This window comes from Geotrypetes seraphini, chromosome 2, assembly GCF_902459505.1.
Source record: "Geotrypetes seraphini chromosome 2, aGeoSer1.1, whole genome shotgun sequence".
Classification (NCBI taxonomy): domain Eukaryota; kingdom Metazoa; phylum Chordata; class Amphibia; order Gymnophiona; family Dermophiidae; genus Geotrypetes; species Geotrypetes seraphini.
In genome coordinates, this window is record NC_047085.1 from 191,675,455 (window position 1) to 191,698,257 (window position 22,803).

Sequence of the window (22,803 nt, forward strand, 5' to 3'; positions counted from 1 at the left end):
GGCTCTTCTCTCTGGAAAAAAGGAGGCTCAGGGGAGATATGATAGAGACCTTCAAGATCATGAGGGGCATAGAGAGGGTGGATAGGGACAGGTTCTTCAGACTGAAGGGGACAACAGGTACGAGGGGGCATTTGGAGAAACTGAAGGGAGATAGGTTCAAAACAAATGCAAGGAAGTTTTTTTTCACCCAAAGGGCGTGGACGCTTGGAATGCACTACCGGAGGAAGTGATCAGGCAGAGTACGATACAGGGATTCAAACAGGGATTGGACGGATTCCTGAAGGATAAAGGGATCGTGGGATACTGAGAGAGGTATCCAGGAAATGAGTACAGAAACCCAACCAGGTCGTGCATGTGCAAGACCGGAGGGTTAGGACTTAGATGGGAAGATAGGACTTCGATGGGAAACCAAGGTGGCAAGGGGGCCCCTTCCGGGGATTCAGACAGGTCGTGACCTGTTTGGGCCGCCGCGGGAGTGGACTGCTGGGCAGGATGGACCTATGGTCTGACCCGGCGGAGGCACTGCTTATGTTCTTATGTTCTTATGTTCAGCCTTCGTAAACAAGGTAAGGGGGTGCCGAGGGTCATCTCAGGAGGGGAGAAGAAGTGGGCATCTCTCCCGCTGCCGGGGGAAGGGGGTGTCGAGGGGGAGGGAGTGGGCATCTCTTCCACTGCTGAGTGGGGGGGTGTCACTTGACTTTGGTGGCGGGAGTGGGCATTCCTCCTGCCGATCTTTGATTTGGGTTTGTTTTTTTAATTTGTGCGTTTATTTTGCACACATGCCGATTGCTATCACCAGTGATGGGCAAATGCATATTTAGCTACCCTCTGTGAACCTTATTTGCATGCGCAGTTTTTAAGAATGACTCGAGTTTTAAAAATCATTACAGTAGCAAACGCAACATCGACCTGTCTGATTTTACCGCAAACATTTGAGAATATTCTCCTAAGCCACTGTCAGTTACTCACATAACTTAATATAATAATTAATGCTAATTAGCATTAACTACCAATTATTGGCTAAAACTGGTGCCAAGTGGGGCTAATTAGCAGTTAGACTTATAACTAGTCAATTTGAATTTGAGACTGCAAAATTCATAACACACAACTGCAGAGAGGCTTGGATCTAGAAGAGATATGGATGTTATAGAATCAGCACTGATATTTAACTTTCAGTGACCCTTTTGGAATTACCTCCATAATGACCTAAAAACTGCCAACAGCATTTTGTAAAGGGTTTTGTCTTCATTATAAAACAACATTAGACCTATCAACAGAGCAGTTCTGGACATGCCGCACCCTGGCTTCTAGAGTATTGAGTGGACAGTGAAAAAACTTTGCTCCGAAGAACTCATCTGATGTTTACCCTTCTCTCCTCCCTAGAAACAGGAGTGTGGTTGCTGTGTTTGCTACATCGGCCTATGCCACCAACCAGCTACTGCGAGACAAGTGGCCAAGAGGATTTAGAAAATACAGGCAAATGCAAGAAACCAGAGGTGCTAACAATGAGGGAGGAAATGTTTATGTTTATTAAACTTAGATTGGCAGTCAAGAGTACAGAATGCACGAATCGATGAAATAAAAACTTTTATTCAATAATAATCTCACCACAAAATGCCCTTCAACAGTTCTGTTTATTCTACTCTCTTGACTGCTATTTATGCCATCTGAGGATTACAGATTCCTCTATTGTACTCCTTAAAATCTGATTGTGGGTCCAAAGAGACCAGAGCAGATGTGAGTGCTCTTGCTGCAAATGTTTGTGGCGTACATGCTACCCACATTGCAACAGACATAGCTGCTAAGATTACGGAAACATAACCAGTCAAGCTGTGGGCAAAGTCACTAGCTAGCTCTATATTTTAGTTACAAGCTGAATAGGTCATAGTTTTACCCCACTGCATATGGTCAACTTATAGTCCTGGTTTTCTTAAGAAAATTAAACAAAGAGATAACCACATATACTATTTACTTTCCATTTAGCCACTCATCTATTCATCCCAATGACTCTGCATTACCCATCTTGTCCTGTCTGTATCTCTGAACTGCACTTGTCCCCTTGGTTGCTTATTAAAAAAATTTCTTCATAGTCTACAAACAGCATGAGTATTACGTTGTAAGTTTTTATCAAACTTATCTACAGTTCACTCCTTGTGAGAATCTTTTCATAAAGGTTCTTAATAAATCCCAATAAATAAAATAAAAATATAAGTTCAAAAGTATGGATGCTTTCTAGAAACTTCAGGTTGACGTCAAGGATTGATTATCTGCTATTTTATGGATGACTTTGATAGCTTAGGTACATCCTGGTTGCTGGTATGTCTCTATGGGTGTGGTTTTGGTTGTCTCTCTTTGAGGTGCACTATTTTATTCCCTTCTTTTATTAACATGTTTGAGTTTTAACACTGTATAATTTGGGTATCTATTAGCAGTTCAAATTAATATTGTGGTCTTCTAATTTGTTTGTGTTTATTAAAATTTGATATCCCGCCAAATCTTATAAGTGCACAGGAGGTTGTAAATCTTAGTCAAGGTAATTTTACCATATAAGAGAAAAACTTGAAGGAGTAATTTTTTAATTACTTTTCTGACTGTCAGATGAAAGGCATCAACTTATAGGTTAGATCTAGAGGGCTCCTCTTACTTTGCAGTTTTTGTACCATAGAGCTAGAATGAGATTCCTCATGGCCAGGTACATGGTAGGGTCTCGAGAATACTCTGGGAACTCATAGAGTTCATCCAGTTCCATCACATCTGGCCTCACACATAGTGCTTTTCCACACTCATTGGGCTGGTAGAAGGGCTGGAAGTACCGGTTCATTCCTGCAACTGAAAAACACTGCATTATTTTCACATGTTGGGATTTCATAAAAACATCTCTTCTGTTCAAGGTGCCTTTAAAGTATGTAGACTTCCTTTCAATTACTTCCCTGCCTTCATGTGTTAAAACATTTATTCTCCCATTATCATTTTTGAATGAAAGTATCACCTTCATGCTGGTTAAATAAGGACTCCTCAATTCCAGAACTTATAGTGAAAGTGTTACAAACCCCATACAAATAATAAAGGCACATGTAACCATTAATTGATACCACCACTGAAAATAGTGTCCCTCGACAGAATTCTGCACATAGTTCTTACCCACTGGGCTGGATATAACACCTTTGTAGTGCTCTAGCTTTCCGAGGCTAGGTTCAAACAGGAAGCGGTTTGTACTGGTACAGGACGGGCTCATGCCTACGCAATCTGGATAGTATGCTGACAACAAGGGAGCTGCGGGACTGTCCTTCAGCAAAGGAGGCAAGATAAGCATCGAATACCACCGATGGTCTGAGACTTCACATACTCTCTTGGGTAGGGAGCACAGAGGAGCATTGGAGGAGGAAAAAAAGGCACATAAACAAGGAGAAAGGGGAACAAGAAAGACAATTATTTTGTTGCGATTTAGATACTAAAGGATACAATGATATAGTACTATATTCTTCCTTATGTCTGCTAAATAGATTAAGAAATTGTTAGGAATGCTCTCCATGCCTCACATGGTAAGATTTGAATTTATAACTGATTATCTTGCAGTAAGTAGACTACAAATATAAGTATAAGAGTAAAATATTATGGGTTTCAAGTGATTCAGCTAAAATTCTAGATTAGCATGCGACATGCAGGTGTTTATCAATACTACTTCGGGTGAAGCATATTTAATAAATGAAATCTAAGACTGGAAAGTGAAGAACAGAAGGCTGCAAAAGTAAAATTTAATCCTAGCTCCTATTTGCTATATCCACTATCTCAAGAACAGGAAACAAACAAACCTTGGACAATGCAAACCTTGGAACCATAAAATGGATCTCCACTTTATGAAGGCTACAAATAATTCTCATTAACTTGCCATTACAAGCAACCATATACCATATATACTCAAATATAAGACAAGAATTTTGGGTCAAAAAAAGGCCAAAAATGGGAGTCTCGTCTTAAATTTGGGTCATCACCCACCTGCCCCCTCCCGGACTTGTTGCAGGCCTCTGCCAGGCCTGCCATATGGCCTGGTGGGGTGGGCCGAGATAGCACAGTTACTTACCGTAACAGGTGTTATCCAGGGACAGCAGGCATATATTCTCACATGTGGGTGACGTCATCTACGGAGCCCCGGCGCGGACAGCTTTTCAAGCAAACTTGATAGAGTTTCAAGTTTGCACACTGCACCACGCATGTGCATGCCTTCTCGCCCACTAGAGGGCGCATCCCACCTCGTGGTCCTCAGTTCCATAACTAGCAAGGAAGCCATCCCCGGGGAGGCGGGCGGGTTGTGAGAATATATGCCTGCTGTCCCTGGATAACACCTGTTACGGTAAGTAACTGTGCTTTATCCCAGGACAAGCAGGCATGATATTCTCACATGTGGGTGACCTCCAAGCCAACCAAAAAAGGGTAGGTGGGAGGATGGCAAATTATGAAAACAGGTTACGTAACACCGACTGGCCAAACCGGCCGTCGTTTCTGGACAAGGTGTCCAGACAGTAATGAGAGGTGAATGTATGAACCGAAGACCAAGTGGCAGCCTTACATATTTCCTCCATTGGAGTGGATCGGAGAAAGGCTATCGAAGCTGCCATTGCTCGGACCTTGTGCCCCGTGACTCGACCCGGGGGAGGAAGGCCAGCCTGAGCGTAGCAAAAGGAAATGCAAGCGGCCAACCAGTTAGACAGAGTGCGCTTGGAAACTGGATGCCCTAATCGATTGGGATCGAAGGACAAAAACAATTGAGGGACCTTCCGATGAGACCTGGTGCGTTGAAGATAATATGCCAACGCCCTCTTACAGTCAAGCGTGTGAAGCGCCGTCTCGCCCGGATGGGAGTGGGGCTTCGGGAAGAACACAGGAAGGACAATGGACTGATTGAGGTGGAAGTCAGAAACAACTTTAGGTAAAAACTTAGGATGGGTGCGGAGAACCACCTTGTCGTGATGAAAGACAGTGAAAGGAGGGTCCGCAACCAAGGCTTGCAACTCCCCAATCCGCCTGGCGGAGGTGAGGGCGATCAGAAACACCGCCTTCCAAGTCAGAAATTTCAAGAGGGACTTGTTGAGTGGCTCAAAAGGGGGTTTCATCAGTTGAGCCAGAACTACATTCAAGTTCCACACGACAGACGGAGGCTTAAGAGGGGGGCAAACCCTGATTAACCCTTTCATGAAGCGTGTCACCAAGGGGTGGAGTGACAGAGGGCGTCCCTCCAGAGGTTGGTGGAAAGCAGAAATCGCACTGAGATGAACCCGCACCGAAGTGGTTTTCAAGCCGGAGCGCGACAAATGAAATAAATATTCTAAGACCGAGGATACCGGAACTGATACCGGATCCAGGTGAAAAGACGAACACCAGGTGGAAAACCTGGTCCATTTCTGCGCATAGCAAAGCCTCGTCGAGATCTTGCGGGAGGCTTCCAACACCTCCTTCACCGATTGAGACAGGTCCGGAGGAGTCAGGGAACAAGAAACCAGGCTGTCAGGTGCAATGACTGCAGATTGGGATGTAACATGGATCCTTGACTCTGAGACAGCAGAGAAGGAGAGACAGGCAGGGGAAGAGGCTCCCTGGCACTGAGCTGGAGCAGCAGGGAGAACCAGTGCTGACGCGGCCACCGAGGTGCTATGAGAATCATCGTGGCCGTGGACGATTTTAGGTGTACCAACGTTCGCATGATCAGAGGGAACGGAGGGAATGCATACAGGAACCTCCCTTCCCAGTCGAGTAGGAAGGCATCCGCTTCCAGACGGTCCTGCGAGTACATCCGAGAACAATATAGTGGTAGTTTGTGTGTCTCCGGAGAGGCAAACAGATCCACCTGTGGCGTTCCCCAGCGAGCGAAAACCTCGCGTAGAACTGCTGAGTGTAGAGTCCACTCGTGCGGTTGCAGAAGTCGACTGAGTTTGTCCGCCAGGCAATTCCGTTCTCCTTGGATGTAGACCGCCCGGAGGAAGATGTTCCGGGAGGCCGCCCACTCCCAGAGGCGAAGAGCTTCGGAGCAGAGGGGCCATGACCCCGTTCCTCCCTGCTTGTTCACATAATACATTGCCACCTGATTGTCCGTGCGGACGAGGACCCCTTGGTCCTGCAATATGTGAACGAAGGCTCGAAGTGCTAGGGAGATGGCCCGCAGCTCTAGCACGTTGATATGACACTGACGGTCTTCTGCCGACCACAGGCCCTGCGTGCGAAGACCGTCGAGATGGGCTCCCCACGCGTACTCGGAGGAGTCCGTGGTCAGGACCTTGTGAAAAGGCGGAGTGCGGAACAGTAGCCCCATGGACAGATTTGAAGAGTCTGTCCACCAACGTAGCGATTTCCGCAAAAGCAGAGTCACCGAAATGAGGCGAGACACCGGGTCGCACTCCTGACGCCACTGGGATGCGAGGGTCCACTGAGGGATCCTCAGATGTAGCCTCGCAAACGGCGTGACATGTACCGTCGAGGCCATATGGCCCAGCAGCATCATCATGCGCTTGGCCGACACCTTCGACAGTTGAGAGACCTGGTGGCTCATCCGTACCAAGGCTTCCAACCGCTGGGTCGGCAGGTAGGAGCGTAGGCGCACCGTGTCCAGCACCGCACCTATGAATTGAAGAGACTGCGACGGCCTCAACTGAGACTTTGGAAAGTTTATCTCGAACCCGAGAGTTTGCAGGAAGGTAATAGACTGTCGGGTCGCTGAGATAACCCCCTCCCTGGTCGGGGCTTTGATGAGCCAATCGTCCAGGTAAGGGAACACGTGGAGTCCACGTGACCTGAGGGCTGCTGCAACCACCACCATGCACTTCGTGAATACTCGTGGGGACGCGGCCAGGCCGAAGGGCGGTACTCTGTACTGGAGGTGGAGGTCCCCCACCTGGAATCGTAAGAATCTTCGACAGGCGGGGTGCACCGGAACATGGGTGTATGCTTCCTTCAGGTCGAGGGAGCACATCCAGTCCCCTTCCTCCAAGAGGGGATACAGAACCGGGAGAGATAGCATTCGAAACTTCTCCCGGGCCAGGAATTTGTTGAGCTTCCTGAGGTCCAGTATGGGGCGCAGGTCCCCGGTCTTTTTTGGGACCAAAAAGTAGCGGGAGTAAAACCCCGTACCCCACTGGTCCTTGGGGACCGGCTCGACCGCCCGAAGCTTCAAGAGGGCTTTGGCTTCGGTTATAAGGGTCGGTAGCTGCGAACGGTTGCAGGGGACTAAACTTGGGGGACTGTCCGGCGGCGAGGACACAAAGTTGAGCGAGTAGCCCTCGGAGACGATCCGGAGCACCCAAGCGTCTGAGGTAATCCCGGTCCATGCCTCCCGGAAGGACCGAAGACAGCCCCCGATAGGAAGGGGTTCCTGTGAAAGTGCGGAGGGGAACCCGCCCCGTCCGCTCAGCCCGTCAAAAGGAAGGCGCTGGCTTAGAAGGGCCCTGCGCCGGGGCTTGGGTTTGTCCCCCTCTGCCTCGCTGAGACGGACGTCTCGGAGGCGGTCTCGAGAAGGCCGGGGTCGACTTCTGAGGGTATCGGCGCGGCGGAGGCCGAAAGGGTTTCTGCGGCGGGGGCCTAGGTTTGGGGCGGACCAGGGATGCTAGAGAGCGCTCCTGTTCCGACAAGCGTTTGGTCGCCGCATCCAATGACTCGTCGAATAACTCGGACCCCACACAAGGCAAGTCTGCCAGGCGTTCCTGCAGGTTTGGGTCCATGTCGAGGGTGCGAAGCCAGGCCAAGCGGCGCATGGCCACCGCGAGGGCCGACACCCTCGAAACCAGCTCAAAGGCGTCGTACACTGCATGGAATAGGTACAGCCGCAATTGAGACAGGTTGGACATAAACTTGTCGAATCCTGCTCTTTGGGAGTCCGGTAAGGAGTTTCGATATTGCGGAAGGTCCTTCACCATACCACGCAAATAGGAGGAAAAGGTGAAGGCGTAATTTAGAACCCTGGTGGCCATCAGGGAATTTGAATAGAGGCGACGGCCAAACTTGTCCAGGGTCCGCCCCTCCCTGCCTGGTGGAACCGCCGCAGAAACCCGTGAGGGCTGTGATTTTTTAAGAGCAGACTCCACCAGAAGAGACTGGTGTGAGAGCTGCGCCTTATCGAACCCTTTAGGGGGAATCGTCCTATACTTCGATTCCATTTTTGAAGGCACAGACGTGACTGTAAGAGGGTTTGACAAGTTCTTCAGCCAGGTTTGCAGAAGGACACTGTTGAGAGGGAGTCTAGGCACCTCCCTAGGAAGAGTGGGGAGGTCCTGTTCCTCCAAAAATTCTTTGGAATACCGAGAGCCTACCATCAGGTCAATCCCCAGGGCTTGGGCCATGTCCTGAACGAAGGATGAAAATGAGGACGGCCTAGCCTGGGGAGAGGGGGTTCTCGACCGCCCCACCGAGGAGAGGGGGGAGGCCTCATGGGAATAATGAGGATCCCTAACCGATCCCGAATCCCAAGATCCCCTCTCGAGGGCCCTCGAGGGGGAAGGGGAGGTTATCCTCCTCGCAGAACCCTTGGGTGAGGACCCCGGGGTTCGTGGGACACTCTCCCGTTTCCTCGGCGAGGCGGCCCGGGAAGACTTCCCACGGGGTGAGCGGAGGAGCCTCGGGTTGTCGAGGCGCAACTCCGACACCTGCAGCGCCTCGCCCCCGAACGACGAGGAACGGTCGCGCCGAGGCGAGCCTTGGGGCCGCTTAGACTTCCTCGATCGACGCCCCGTCTGAGGTCGCGTCGAGGGCGAGGCGTGTCTGGAAGACCCGGAGGAAGAGGAGGAAAGACGGCGCACTCTGCGCAACTTTTCTTTGGGCCTTACACTCCGCTCAGGGGGTTCCCCCGAGGTCGAGGTCCGGGGCGGGGCCGAGACCGAGGTGAACGGGGCCACAGTACCCGAGACCGAGGTCGCCGAGGCCGGGGCTCCCGAGGGAGCCGAGGCCGGGGCCTCCGAGACCGAAGGCGTCCAGGCCGAGGTCGAGGCCGCCGGAACCGCAGCACGCTGCAACACTTCCAGGGCTCCCGACAGTTCCGAGGAGATCAGAGCTCGGAGGAGATCCTGGAAGGCCGGAATCCCCACGAAGGTGGGGAGTTCCGAGTCCGGGGCACACTCCCTGGAGGGCGACCTCGGTCTCGAGTATTCCCTCGGGGTGTGCGGAGTCGAGGTCCGATGCGGGGCCGGGGTCGACCCACCCGCCTTGGCCTGACTCGAGGATGGCTTCTTTGCTGAAGGGGATGGAACAGAGGACTTACCCGAAGCTTGCTTCACTGACGACGCCTTCGAGGAAGAGGGCCGAGGCGAGGCCGAGGCCCCCGAGGACGCCGAGGCCGAGGTCAAGGCCGGGGCCGAAGCCGAGGCCGACGTCGAGGCCTTAGGCGGCGCGTCGACGGCGAACAATTCCGCCATTCTGGCCTTTCGGCGACGGAGGGCCCTGTTTTGGAAGGTAGCACAGCGATCACACGAGTCTGTCGGATGTTCGGGCCCAAGACAGACAATGCACCACCGGTGAGGGTCAGTGATGGAAAGCAACCTCTCACACCGGCTGCACTTTTTGAATCCCGTAACAGGACGGGACATCCACGAAGAAAAAGAAGAAGGCCGGGAACGTACCGACGTCCCGCGGCCACGGATTCCGGGAGCCCCCGGAGTCCGAGGAAAAACGAAAGACTTTTTTTTTTTTTTTTTTAAAGAACCGAAAAGAAAAACAGCACCGCGAACTAATTCGAAGGGAAAACAAACTAAACGCGGCAGCTAGAAGGCAAAAACACTGGAGCTCAGATCCACAGGGCTTTCTTGCTCCGCGGAAAAATTTGAACTGAGGACCACGAGGTGGGATGCGCCCTCTAGTGGGCGAGAAGGCATGCACATGCGTGGTGCAGTGTGCAAACTTGAAACTCTATCAAGTTTGCTTGAAAAGCTGTCCGCGCCGGGGCTCCGTAGATGACGTCACCCACATGTGAGAATATCATGCCTGCTTGTCCTGGGATAAAGGAGAGATCCCTCCCATCTTCTGTCCCAGCCAACTGCCAATTTTTGTCTTCTTCCCTCCTCCCTCCCCCCCCCCACATACCTTTTTGAATCCCTGGTAGTCCAATGGTATACCAGGCAGAAGTGAGCTTTCTGCGCTCCTGCCCAGTGCTGAGCCACTCGCTGAATGGCTGCCACAAATTCTCATGAGTCCTGCGAGAACTCAGGGCAGCCATTCAGAGAGCAGCTCAGCACCGGGCAGGAGCACAAAAGCTTGCTTGGTACACTGCGCCGCGAGAACTCGAGGCTGCCATTCAGGAAGAGGCTCAGCACCTGGCAGGAGCGCCGAAAGCTCGCTCCTGCCTGGTACACCGCTGGACCTCTCAGAAAGATTATGTAGGTGTAGGCAGGTAAAAAACCTGACAGTCAATCAGGACAGGAGGGATCTCTCCTGTTCTGGCTCAGCAGGTCATACGGCAGGCCCAGTGGAGGCCTGCAGGACATTGGGAGAGAGGGGGGACAGGGCAGGGAGGGAGGCTGGGTACAGAGCCTAGCAGGGAGTGAGGGGGGATAGGGTGGAGAGTCTGGCAGGGAAAGGAGGGAGAGAGAGAGGGCAGGGCACAGATCCTGGCAGGGCACATAACTATTAACCCTCCCCCCCACCCTGTCTTATATTTGAGTAAACCTTGTTTCCTCCTCTTTTGAGGAAAAGGGGTACCTCGTCTTATACTCAGATTGATTTATATTCGAGTATATATGGCATTTAGGTTTCTCTTATTGGTTTAAACAAGGGCTCCATATCAGCTAAAAATTGTAATGCTTGATTAATTGCAATTCAAATTATTAATCACAAGATTAATCACATAAACTGGGCAATAGATTGTTTTATTTTCTGGTACACTTCTATAGTAATCCTGACTGTGTGAGAGGTTCTTTCCCTCCAACCAAAAAGGACCTCTACTTTTTGTCTCTCTCTCCCCCCACCACATCCATGACCACCCCTGTCTCTCTCCCATACTATCCAGTAATGTTCCATCTCTCTTCTCCCCATACCTCTACCATCCAGTATCACACCACTCTCTCCTTTCACCCATCATCCATCCCCCTTTCTCCTTTCCCACATCGTCCAGAATCACCCATCTCTGTATCTCCCCCTTTCTCCACAATCATGCAGCATTGGCCTATCTTCTCTGTCTCTCTTCCCCACACCATTCAGCATTACCCTGTCTTGCCCCTCCCAAACTGTATCATCGTCACCATTCTGCATTGCTTTGTCTGTCTCCCTTTGCTCTTCCCCTCCTGCTGGCTTACTCACTTGACTGGCTCCTCCACCAGGCCCATTGCGTCTCAAAGCAGTGGCGGCAACAGAAAAAAGAAGGCAGGTATGAGGACACTACCTGTGTGTGCCATAGCTGACTCTGCCAATCACAGATACTGAAAAAGTTACCTCAGCTTTGATGTAACTTCCTGTTTCTAGAACTAGCACAGTCAGCAGTGGTACACACCTATCTTCTGTTTACTTTTGCTGTCATGCAGACCTGGCAGAACAGCCAGTAGCCAGGAAGGAGAGAAAAAAAGGGAACTGGAACAATGCAGGATGGTGATGGGAAGACAGGGGTAGACAGATGCAGACCTGGGGAGGCAGCGGACCTGACCAGCGAGTGAGTTAAATTTTAATACATTAATCACATTATTAACTTGTTAAATATGCAGCCCTAGTTTAAAACAGATTTTTATTGTTAAATTCCTTGGTTTTGTAAAAGTGAACATCAGTTTAAAAACTGATTTTCACACAGATTTCAAAAGTCCATGATGCTTTCAAATAATCCCTTCTTTAGAAGGTTGACAGAGGGACAGGTGCGAGATTCCGTATGTACATGTGTGCTACAGCCACAACTGCAGAAGAAAAGCAAAAGGATTCACCTCTCAAGAGACAGTGGAGGTGAATTCAAGAACAATTCAGGAAAACAGCTGCATTACATACCATATCCTCAGGCAGGGAGCACTGGTCAGGGCCCTCATTCTAAAACCCAAGAGAAAAGCAGTACTGTCAGAAGCCATTCTAAAATATAATACAAATGAGAGCTTACTTTACAGTGATTTATAACAAAAAACCAAAAAACATACACAAAGCCACGTCTCACTCAGATTGGGGCAGCTTCAAACTATTGTAGTATAACTCGGATTTGCTCTTAGTGGTCATTTATTCCTGTTTTCCTTCTGAAACTGCACTGTGCTGATGGAGTCTTTTTGTGGGAGACTTCCTATAATATAGGCTCAAGGGATAAACATGATTTTTTTTTTTAACACATATGGATATATCTAAGATTTGAATATTTCCAACTTTGGAATATTATAAATATAAAATAATAAAGGCAATCTGAACTGAATAATTTTATATGTTCAGAAGTTATGAGCAAAAAAATTAGCATATTTTCATCATGTTCAATATATGAAACTCATACTTTGTAAACAATTTAGCTGGAAACATACACATCTAAATAAAACCAAGAATTTATTTTTTGATGGCACTTCCATCTGCAAACAGTATATATATTGGCTAAGTAGCTGGAAAAAGAGGCTCTAACCTTTAATCCCTGTTCATCAGAATGACAGAAAGATGCCTTTGGATAAAGTTACAGCCATCATCTCAAAAGAAAATAAGAGCAAAAGTTAATATCATGCATGAAGGGAATGAAGCCTGCTTACTTGCCAAATAATGTGTGTCCAGATGTCAAAATTGTGTAATTTGCCCTTACATGCACGATATTTTAGCACAACACGTGTAAATAAAGAGTTGCAAACTAAGCATACAAATGTATGCAAAAGCAGCTCATGGTTATACAAAATGAATAATGTAGCTTGCATTTAACTTCACAAGCTATATTATGAAAAGATAACGTCACCTCAAAGGTGGCATTACCTTTCCACTTAGGGAGCACTGGGCATCCTTCAGACCCTCTTACATGGGGTGAGGGACACGAGAGATTCCTGGATGCTCTTGCCCTAGTGGTTCTATGAATCCAAATGGCTGCCTCAGCCCTCTAGCAATAACCTTGTACTATTACCAGGGATTCAGGCTGCCAAATAGAGCAATGTCAAAGGTTGGGTTAAGTGATCAAAAGTACCTAGTACTTTGAGTGTGAGCAAAATCAGAATTACAAGGGTTGGTTTTTTTTTTGTTTTTTTTTCAATCATAAGCCTTTTAAAAGGACATAGACTCAACTTTGGGCCAGCTATCATTTTGTTTCCGTGGCTAATGTTCCTAGCTGTAGCAACACAAATTTCAGTTTATCACATGAATCACAAACCTGCTACCCTGAAATGTGTAGGTCAGTTACTCACTCATTTTATAGTAAATTAGTCCTATTTTCTCTTCCTTTGCTAGTACCATACTTTTGATTTGTAATTCCTTTCTAATTTTACATTTTTGTTTTTATTTTTTTTATTGTGAACAGCCCTGTTATTGCCTAAGTAAGGGAGGTATATTAAATAAATATAAACCATAAACTACTCATATTAGTTGATAGCTAATGTTTCTAAGAGTATGATAATGTATCAAGACCCTACAGGTCTCAATGTATCTGAACCCATCTGATTTCTGCAGTTCTCTTTTCTGTTAGTGTTAAGAGTTTGTTGTACATATTTTGAAATGTATGGCTTGACATTTTGGACTTATGAATTAAAAAAAAAAAAAAAGAGGATGTACTATGATTATGTAATTGTATTGTAGGAATGTTCTGAAGATAAGAAAATATGCTAATACATTTTTATATCATTTTTTTTAATTTGGATATATTGTGGATTTTTTATTTAAAATTTTGAAAAATACACCATTCAAGTAGCTATACTCAGTCTTTATCAATTAATCACTATTTTAAATTTTATGTTCTTTAGTCCTTTAAGTTGCTTCCTGATAATTATGCTGAAGTAACTTGGCAAGACCATCTACGACCCACTGGCAGCACTGTACACTGCCATACGATTCAAAGAACAATCAAGATGATAGAGGGAAAGGAACTCCTCTCATATCAGGAAAGACTAAAGAGGTTAGGGCTCTTCAGCTTGGGAAAGAGACAGCTGAATGGAGATAGGATTGATGTTTACAAAACCCTGAGAAGTGTAGAATGGGTACAAGTGGATCGATTTTTTACTCCATCAAAAATTACAAAGACTAGAGGATACTTGAGGTTGTGGGGAAATAATTTTAAAACCGATAGAAAAAGTATTTCACTCAGAGAATAGTTAAGCTCTGGAACGCATTGCCAGAGGATGTGGTAAGAGTGGTTAATGTAGCTGGTAAAAAAAAAAAAAAAGGTTTGAACATGTTCCTGGAGGAAAGGTCTGCAGTCTGCTATTGAAACAGATATGGGGGGAAGCCACTGCTTGCCCTGAACGGTAGCATGGAATGTTGCTACTATTTGTTTTTTTGTATCCGGAGAAGCTTTGTTAGTCGGCAGCCCAATGCCATAATGCCATTGTACAGAACCATGGTGAGGCCTCATCTGGAGTATTGCGTACAATTCTGGAGGTCACATTACCATAAGGATGTGCTGAGGGTTGAGTCGGTTCAGCGAATGGCCACTAGGATGGTCTCGGGACTCAAGGATCTAACGTACAAAGAAAAGCTAAACAAATTGCAGCTATACTCTCTCGAAGAACGTAGGGAGAGGGGAGACATGATTGAGACATTTAAGTATATCACTGGTCATATTGAGGTAGAAGATTATATTTTCTTTCTTAGAGGATCCTCGGCCACAAGAGGGCACCTGCTGAAAATAAAGGGCGGGAAGTTTCATGGCGACACCAGGAAGTACTTCTTCACTGAAAGAGTGGTTGACAATTGGAATGAGCTTCCAGCACAGGTGATCGAGGCCAGTAGCGTGCCAGATTTTAAGAACAGATGGGATACTCATGTCGGATCTCTAAGAGGGAATGGGACATCAGAGTGCGATCTCTCAAAGGGTAGCTAGGAGGGTGGGTGGGTCAATAGAATGGGCAGACTTGATGGGCCTTGGCCCTTTTCTGCCATCACTTTTCTATGTTTCTATGACATTGCGCTTTTATGTAATGGGAGCCAATCACTTCACCTATAGACTCCTGAGGCAAGCCCGGTAGAGCCGAAACATGATCGTGTCGAGTAGTGATTTATTAATAAAAGATATTGAACACTAGAGTCTTCCTTCGCTGTTTGTTTTCTTCTTTGGAGGTAAGGCAGGAAAGGGGAGATATGATAAAGACATTTAAATACCTATGTGGCATAAATGTGCATGAGGAAAGTCTCATTTCTTGGAAAGGAAGCTCTGGAATGAGAGGGTTTAGGAAGAAGTTAAGAGGTGATAAGCTCAGGAGTAATCTAAGGAAATACTTTTTTATAGAAAGGGTAGTAGATCTGTGGAACAATGTCTCGGTAGAGGTGGTAGAGACAAAAACTGTGTCTGAATTCAAGAAAGCATGGGACAGGCACATGGGATGGGCAGACTGGATGGGCCAATTGGCCTTTATTACCATCATGTTTCTATGTTTCCAATACAAGCACAAAAATACCCGTTTTTGAATAAATGCAGGTCTCTCTTCATCCTGGCCCCATTCCATTCCCTCCCTGAACAAAATCTGGCCTTCACTTCTAATCACCCCCCTACCCCCCCGAACTACCTTATAAACCCTCATGGTCTAGTGGGCCTCATCAGGCAGGAGCAATTACCAGTCACTCCTGCCCCTGCCAGCTCCAGTCAAAATGGTAGCCATGACTTCCTATAGCAACCATTTTGACCGCAGAGCCAAGGTGGGCAGGAGGGCAACTAGGGCTCCTGCCCCGATCAAGTTTCATTAAAATTTGATTCAATCGCTTATCCAAGATTCTAAGCGAGGTACAAAATTAAAATTGGGTGCAATGAAAATAAAAACACACGAACAAAATTGTAACATACATCATTATACGGACTAACTGGAACAAAAGGAAAGGAGGGATAGAAATACATTCTTTATAGAATAGAAAACATTAAAGGTTTAAGATGGTTTGGAGGGGAATAAATAAAGAAACTGGTAAATGAAAAAGAAAAAGCTAAAACCAAAACACGGCTGAATTTGAATTTTAGGCCAGTTTCAGCGCCAAAATCAAAATCCAGTCAGCCTCTACTCCTCAGTTTATTGATTCTGACTCCCTTTTTGCCACAAGAATGAAGCAGGTTAACTGAATGGACCTGGACCAGACATTTATCTATTTCTCTTTCATTCATTGTTGCCCACAGATGAGAATCCCACCATAGTGGCAACTTGTAGAAACTCTCAAATGGCATTTAGTATATAGAAAAGATCTTCCTCCGGCCTACAGGGTACATTTAAAAGTAACAATTTGAAAAAGAGATGGTCCAGTTGCTCACTGACTGTGTAGCATGCTCTCATGTAGAGAATTTGGGTTCAATTACTTGATCAGGTCTTCTATTCTCTAGGTGGTGATGTCCTCCAAATGAATTTGTTTTGTGCTTACCATGACAGTAATGAATTCATTCTTAAGCCAAGGAGATAGAGTTGATACAGAAAGATTTCCCATATTTCATCATGGTGGCAACTACTAGATGGATTCAGGTGAACGCGTACCGATCTGGAGGGAGGCATAGTGTCTGACCCTGGCCAAGGTTCATTGTCACAATGGCTGGCTAAGGTGGAAAGGTTATAAAATTGGGGTAGTCACCGCCGGCTGCGCTAGCCACTACCGCCTCCTCTTGAGCAGGCGGTAGTTTTTAGGCCAACGCGGGGGTTAGCGCGTGATGATAAGTCACACGTGTTAATCCCGCTAGCGTGGCTTAATAAAAGGAGCCCTAAGGTTAATGGCACTGTGGAACAACAAGGCTAATTCTAACTCAACTGAAGTTGAAAGAAAGAGGAGAAACTGCTGGATTAAAAGATTATACATAACTAGTCTTTAAGCCCGTTACATTAACGGGTGCTAGAATAGATGTGTCTGTCTGTCTGTGTTTCTTTATCTCTCTCTCCTTGGCCGCTGTCTGTATCCTTCTGTCTCCCCCCCCCCCCCGAGCAAAGCTGTCTGCCCCCAGCACACACCTCCCCCCCCAAATGTCTCTCCATGGCCCTCTTCTGTCTTCCCCCCCCCAGAGCAAAGCTGTCTGTCCCCAGCACACTTCCCCCCAAAAGCAGCCCCCTTTCCCTCTCCCGCTGACTCTCTCTCTCCCTGGCCCCCTTTCTCTGCCTGTCTTTCTGTCCCTCTCCCTGCCCCTGTGTTTTTCTTTCTTTCTGTCTCCTTCCCTCCCGCTGTCTGTCTGTCATTTTTCCCATTTCCCTGTGCAGCAGCATTTCCATCCCACTTCCCTATGCAGCAGCAACAGCATTACCCTCCTATCCCCCCCTTTCCTGTGCAGAAGCAGTAGCAGTATTTCCCTTCCTCTCCAAGTCCCTGTGTAGCAGTAGCAGCATTTTCCCCACCCACCTTTCCCTTCTCTTCCCTTACCCTTCCCTGCTCCGTTCGGCCCCTCCCCCTTCTTTTACTGCCGTTGTCCTGCTCGATCTGGCCTGCTCCTGACCCTCCCACCGCCGACAAACCTCCGGGCTCCAGCCGTGTAGGCAGCACTTTAAACACGCTGCTTCGCAGCCTTCTACTGCAGATTTCCTCTGCCGCATCTGTCTCCGATGATGTCATCATCAGAGACGCGGCAGAGGAAATCGGCAGTAGAAGGGTGCAAAGCAGCGTGTTTATAGTGCTGCCTACGCCGCTGGAGCCGGGAGGTTTGTGGAGGGTCAACGGCCGGAGCGGGGCTGCTGTCCACCACTCAGTTGCTGCCACTGGTGCTGCCTACGCCGCTGGAGCCGGGAGGTTTGGAGAGAGCACAGTCGTGCACCTTCAGCCACTGCACGCGCCTCCAGCCCCTGCAAGCGCCGTGAGGTGTCAAATAGAATACTGCCACAGAAGCACACCTCACGGCGCCAGGAATCACGAATTTTCAAGAGCGCATGCACGCTCTAGGGTTTTATTATTATAGATACACTTTTTGCCTTTTTTTTCCTTATCAAACCCCCCCTCAACTTTGGACAGTGGTGCAGCTTTGTGGTTGAAATGAGATGGTACTCCTGGTAGAGGGAGTTATGTAGCTGCTGTTACATCCTTTTGTGAGAGTTTTGCATTTTTATCATGACCTACTTTAGACAAAAGCAGAAAATAAATATTTAAACCATTAAGATGAAGTTAACTGTCACCAAATAAAAGTCCTAGTGCTTCATCTACAAATCTGTCCTTCTTAACATTGCCATCAGCACTGCTCTGTTCTCAAAAAAGTGATCAGAAAACATTTCAGCAGGTGAATGTGAATCATCTGCAAACAGAAGATGTGAGAATATGTTTGGCACACGTGGTCCACAGTCACTGTATAAGATGCGCTGTGGTACTCTATCACCGCCTAACCGACCAATCAGGGGGCATGTTTTCCCCCCAAATTGAGGGTGCCATTCTAAGGCACTGGTCTCGCACCTATGGAGGCGCATAGGGACACCTAAGGACGCCTAAGAACGGCGTGGGCATGGTTTGCGCCAGAAGCAGCCTTAGGCATCTGTAGGCGTCCCTATGCGCCTCTGTAAGTGCGAGACCGGCGCCTCAAATGTAGGCCTTTAAAATGCTGGCCTACATTTAAGGCACCTGTGTTAAAAAAAACAGCCGCGATTCTACAAATGGCGCAGGTGCATGACCGACGCACACTCGGCGGCCGTTTCTTAGGCAGCTGCCGATACCGGCACCATTTATAGAATCCAGCAGAAGGCGCAATGAAATCTTCAAACTCATCACAACACATGCATGCACACATAAAGAAGACAGCAGTAGAAGCAACCCATGATAAAAGGAAATTCAGTGTAAAAAGCACAGTTAGAGGAAAATACAGTACCTTAACAGAATTGTTTGGTTTCATACCACATCTGTAGGTTCTTGCCATTTGAGGGGTAAGCTGGATTTCCTTTGTCAGTTGACGCCATTTTCCACATTCAGATTTAGTACACTGCACCTGGAAAATATTTTTTCCTTTTTAAAAGTTTTTTTACAAATTTTATTTATTGTAGACTTATTATATACTGTCTTTAAATAATATGAGAGTTCAGCTAATATGTCTCAAATCAGTTGGGTTTTTAGGTTAATCCTAATGAACAGGGAAGAGATTTGCATAAAAGGGATGCAGAAGGGCCGATTCCACCTCTGCTCCACCCATTCACTACCCCTTGTATTTTTCAAGTGTCTATTTATTCTGTGTATGCCTACAGGCAATTTATAAGAATCTGCTTGAACATATAAAATGATGATTTCAATACTTAAATCATTTATCTTTTGTAAATTGCATAGGACCGCAAGGTATCTGTGATTCATAAAGTTTTATACTATATAATATGATATGTTCACAGTAAAGGTTGGAAGCTAGACATTTTATTTTGAGATTCAAACTAAAACCCTCAATCAATTCAATCAAATGACAAGTCGCTCTCAATCACAGTCACATTGCTTCATCAACTTACACCATAAAGATCAGTTATAGCAAGGCATCTAATTCAATTACCCAAATTCTTGTACATGGTAATTATGTGCCTCTCATTTTGTAAATGTGCTCATGTAGAACTGTTTTTCTAACATAAAGCAACTGTGCTTAACAGGTCAGTCAAGAACCTGTGTTGGATTTTGACATACTAGCCTCCATATTGAATGGGACTGATTATAGTTGGATGCGGTATATAAATTTTTAAATAAATAAATATTATCTACTGTATTAATTATCCCTACACATGCTGAAGGTCACCAGGGCCCTCAGATGCACCTTTGTATTATATCAATGTTCTGATGTATGGTAGAGTGCTCATATTAAGATCTGGGCTTAAATACACAAATTAGCGCCACTATATGTACAAAATGGCAGCCCTGAATATGCATATGTGATCACCACCATTAGAACAGCAATTCAACAGGGCCAAACCAAATAGATAAGTCTTCTGTCTAGTTGTGCTGAATATTAAATCAACCAACAAAAGTGTGGAAGGACAATACAATACTGAATACAACACCCTTCTACTCAACAAACACACTCCAAGTAAAAGAGGATAAAGTGGAAGTGAAGAGCAAAATCCCTGTCAGTGCGAGGGCTTCAAAAACATCTTAGCCAAACCAATGTAAAGGAAAAAGCCTCAGAGCCCCACACACACACACACATGCACCTTCTTGAGTGGAACAAATGTGAGAAAATTCTCTAGGGGTAAATCTCGTCATAGACATAAAAACCTTTCACATTGGGAGATATTAAAAGCCTTAAGTAATGCAGGGCGAACACAGATTTAATACTTAAGCACTCTCAGTTGCATAATGTCTTCATTCGACGTGGTGCCCAGCGTTTTGCCAGAAATGATTGCTTCAGGATGTGCTGGCTCCCAACCACTTGAAACTCCTATGTGGCCTCCCACATAGCCACATAGGAGCAGAGGAGTTTCAAGTGGTTGGGAGCCAGCACATCCTGAAGCAACCGTTTCCGTCAAAACGCTGCGCACCGCGTCAAATGAAGATATTATGCAACTGAGAGTGCTTAAGTATTAAATCTGTGTTTTCCCTGCATTGCTTAAGGCTTTTAACATCTCCCAATGTGAAAGGTTTTTATGCCTATGACGATATTTACCCCTAAAGAATTTTCCCACATTTGTTCCACTCAAGAAGGTGCATGTGTGTGTGTGGGGGGGAGGGGCTCTGAGGCTTTTTCCTTTACATTGGTTTGGTTAAGATGTTTTTGAAGCCCTCGCACTGACAGGGATTTTGCTCTTCACTTCCACTTTGTCCTCATTTCCTTGCAGAGTGTTTGTTGAGTAGAAGGGTGTTGTATTCAGTAGCTACTGAATATTTCCATTATCCAGATAAATTAAAAACTTGCGGACGCCATGCAGCGGGACAGACGCTAGCCTGCGTCTCTCCTGCTGCCCTTCGCAGTTTCCCCTCTATTCTCGGGGTTTTCTTCCGGCTTTTGAGTCTTTGGACTGGGCCCTCCGTTGCTTCCACCCCTCCGGATCCTGTGGGTGAGTTCCGGGCCGATTTTAAAGGGGCATGTCGCTGAAATCGGCCCGCAAGGAAAAGGACCGCGGCAAGCAGGGAGACCTTAAAATGGCGGCGCCGCCGAGTCCTGGAGCCGCTACGGGGGGCCGGCTTGGATCGCCGAAATCACGTCGGGAGTCACAGCGGCGATGGAGCTCGTATTGGAGCAGAAACTCCTGCCTCTGGACCACAAGTTGGCTATGGTCCAAGCCTCGTTGGACGCTATGGGCCAGGAAGTGGGAGCGTTCCGGCAGCGGGTGAGTGCTGTGGAGGATCGGCTGCAGCACGTGGAGGACGCCCAGACTCAACATCAGCGCCTTGTCTCTGCCTTCGAGGACCGCATTGAGAACCTGGAAAATAGATCTCGCCGGTCCAATTTGCGTTTCATTGGTTTTCCAGAAGCTGTGTCGGAGCGGGACTTGAGGGGTGAGCTGGAAACCTGGCTGGCTGCCTCCGTCATCTTCCCTGCTGATTTGGGCCCGCTCCGTATTGAGCGGGCGCATCGCCTGGGCCTCCGTTCTGCTCATCAGGCCCGGCCGCGGGTGGTAATAGCAAAGATCTTGAACTATGCTCACAAACAGTCTATTCTTCAGGCGGCTAGGGGCGAGCGCTCTCTCACCTATCAAAACGGCAGGGTGCTCTGTTTTCAGGACTATTCTACCAAAGTGGCTCAGCAACGGCGAGCAATTGCTCCGGTGTGCTCTACCCTGGCGGCCCGTCATGTTCGCTTCGCCCTCCTCTACCCCACGCGGTTGCGGGTTCATCACAATGGCGCTACTCAGTTTTGCTCTACCATAGCGGAGGCGCAGAACCTGTTGGATGCATGGAATGCGGACCTGCCTTCTACTAGTGCTGCTGGTGTGATCTCTTCTACTGCTGGTCCGGCCTGATGGATGTCTGTCTTCGGAGATATTCTTTCTTCGGGCTCGGCTGCAACCCTGGGCTCCTCTGTCAGGACCTTCAAGTTTCAACTTTATTAGGATTTTATATCCCGCCTATCAAGCTTATCTAAGCGGTTTTACAACCAGATACTCAAGCATTTTCCCTGTCTGTCCCGGTGGGCTCACGGTTTGTCTAACGTACCTGGGGCTATGGAGGATGGAGTGACTTGCCCAGGGTCACGGGGAGCAGCGTGGGATTTGAACTCGTGGCCCCAGGGTGCAGAGGCTGTGGCTTCGGCCACCGCGCCACACACACCTTGGTTGGACTTGTCCGGTTCTGCCTTTGACTGTGGTGTTGCTCTGCTTTTTTTTTTTTTGCTCTGAGCTGTGACTGTGCCCCGGGGCAGTTTTGTGGGGCTTTTCTGTTTCTTGAGGGGGCCCAGGGTCTCTTTCCACTCCTGAACGGCCAGGGCTGTTGCGGGTGGCCGGCGGTCCTGGTCCACCTTCTGGAGCGGGCGTTGTTGAGCTTGATGACTGGGGTGAGGTGTGAGTTTGGGGATGTATGGTGGGCTGTTTGTATGTTGCGCTGGACTAGGAGGGGGGGGAGTGGTGTTGGGGTGGGGGTGTTGTGATTCTTGTTGAGCTCATGTTTTGGGGTTCTTAGTGTGTATTTTTTGAGGGCTGTCTTGGGGTGGGTGGGATCTGGGATTGGGATCTTCGGGGTAGAGGTGCCCATCCTGGGACATTGTGGTATTATATGATGTCTTGGGTTAGTGCTATGGGTTCTAATGCTGTCTGATTTGCTCTTTGGGGTCTAGCCTAGTCCCTTTTGTTGGTATCTGGGGGATTCTGGGGAGGGGGCGTCTGTAGTGATTGGTTTCCTTCGGGGACCGGAAGGGATGGGGAGGGT

The 22,803-nt window shown here is 47.5% G+C and overlaps 1 protein-coding gene across 5 annotated transcripts in view; it reads right to left on the bottom strand.

Moving 5' to 3' along the window:
- The window catches only part of KDM1B (lysine demethylase 1B), a 122,463-nt gene that overhangs the window by 76,729 nt on the left and 22,931 nt on the right, over positions 1-22,803 (bottom strand). For 4 of the 5 annotated variants that reach the window (XM_033934580.1, XM_033934581.1, XM_033934583.1 and 1 more), the window contains 5 exons: positions 18,845-18,961; positions 12,542-12,550; positions 11,938-11,976; positions 3,142-3,349; positions 2,645-2,829 (listed from right to left, as the gene is read on the bottom strand). In XM_033934580.1, coding sequence (XP_033790471.1) covers positions 2,645-2,829; positions 3,142-3,349; positions 11,938-11,976; positions 12,542-12,550; positions 18,845-18,961 — 558 coding nt within the window. The remainder of the gene's footprint in view (positions 1-2,644; positions 2,830-3,141; positions 3,350-11,937; positions 11,977-12,541; positions 12,551-18,844; positions 18,962-22,803) is intronic. The other variant, XM_033934579.1, reaches the window with a different exon arrangement.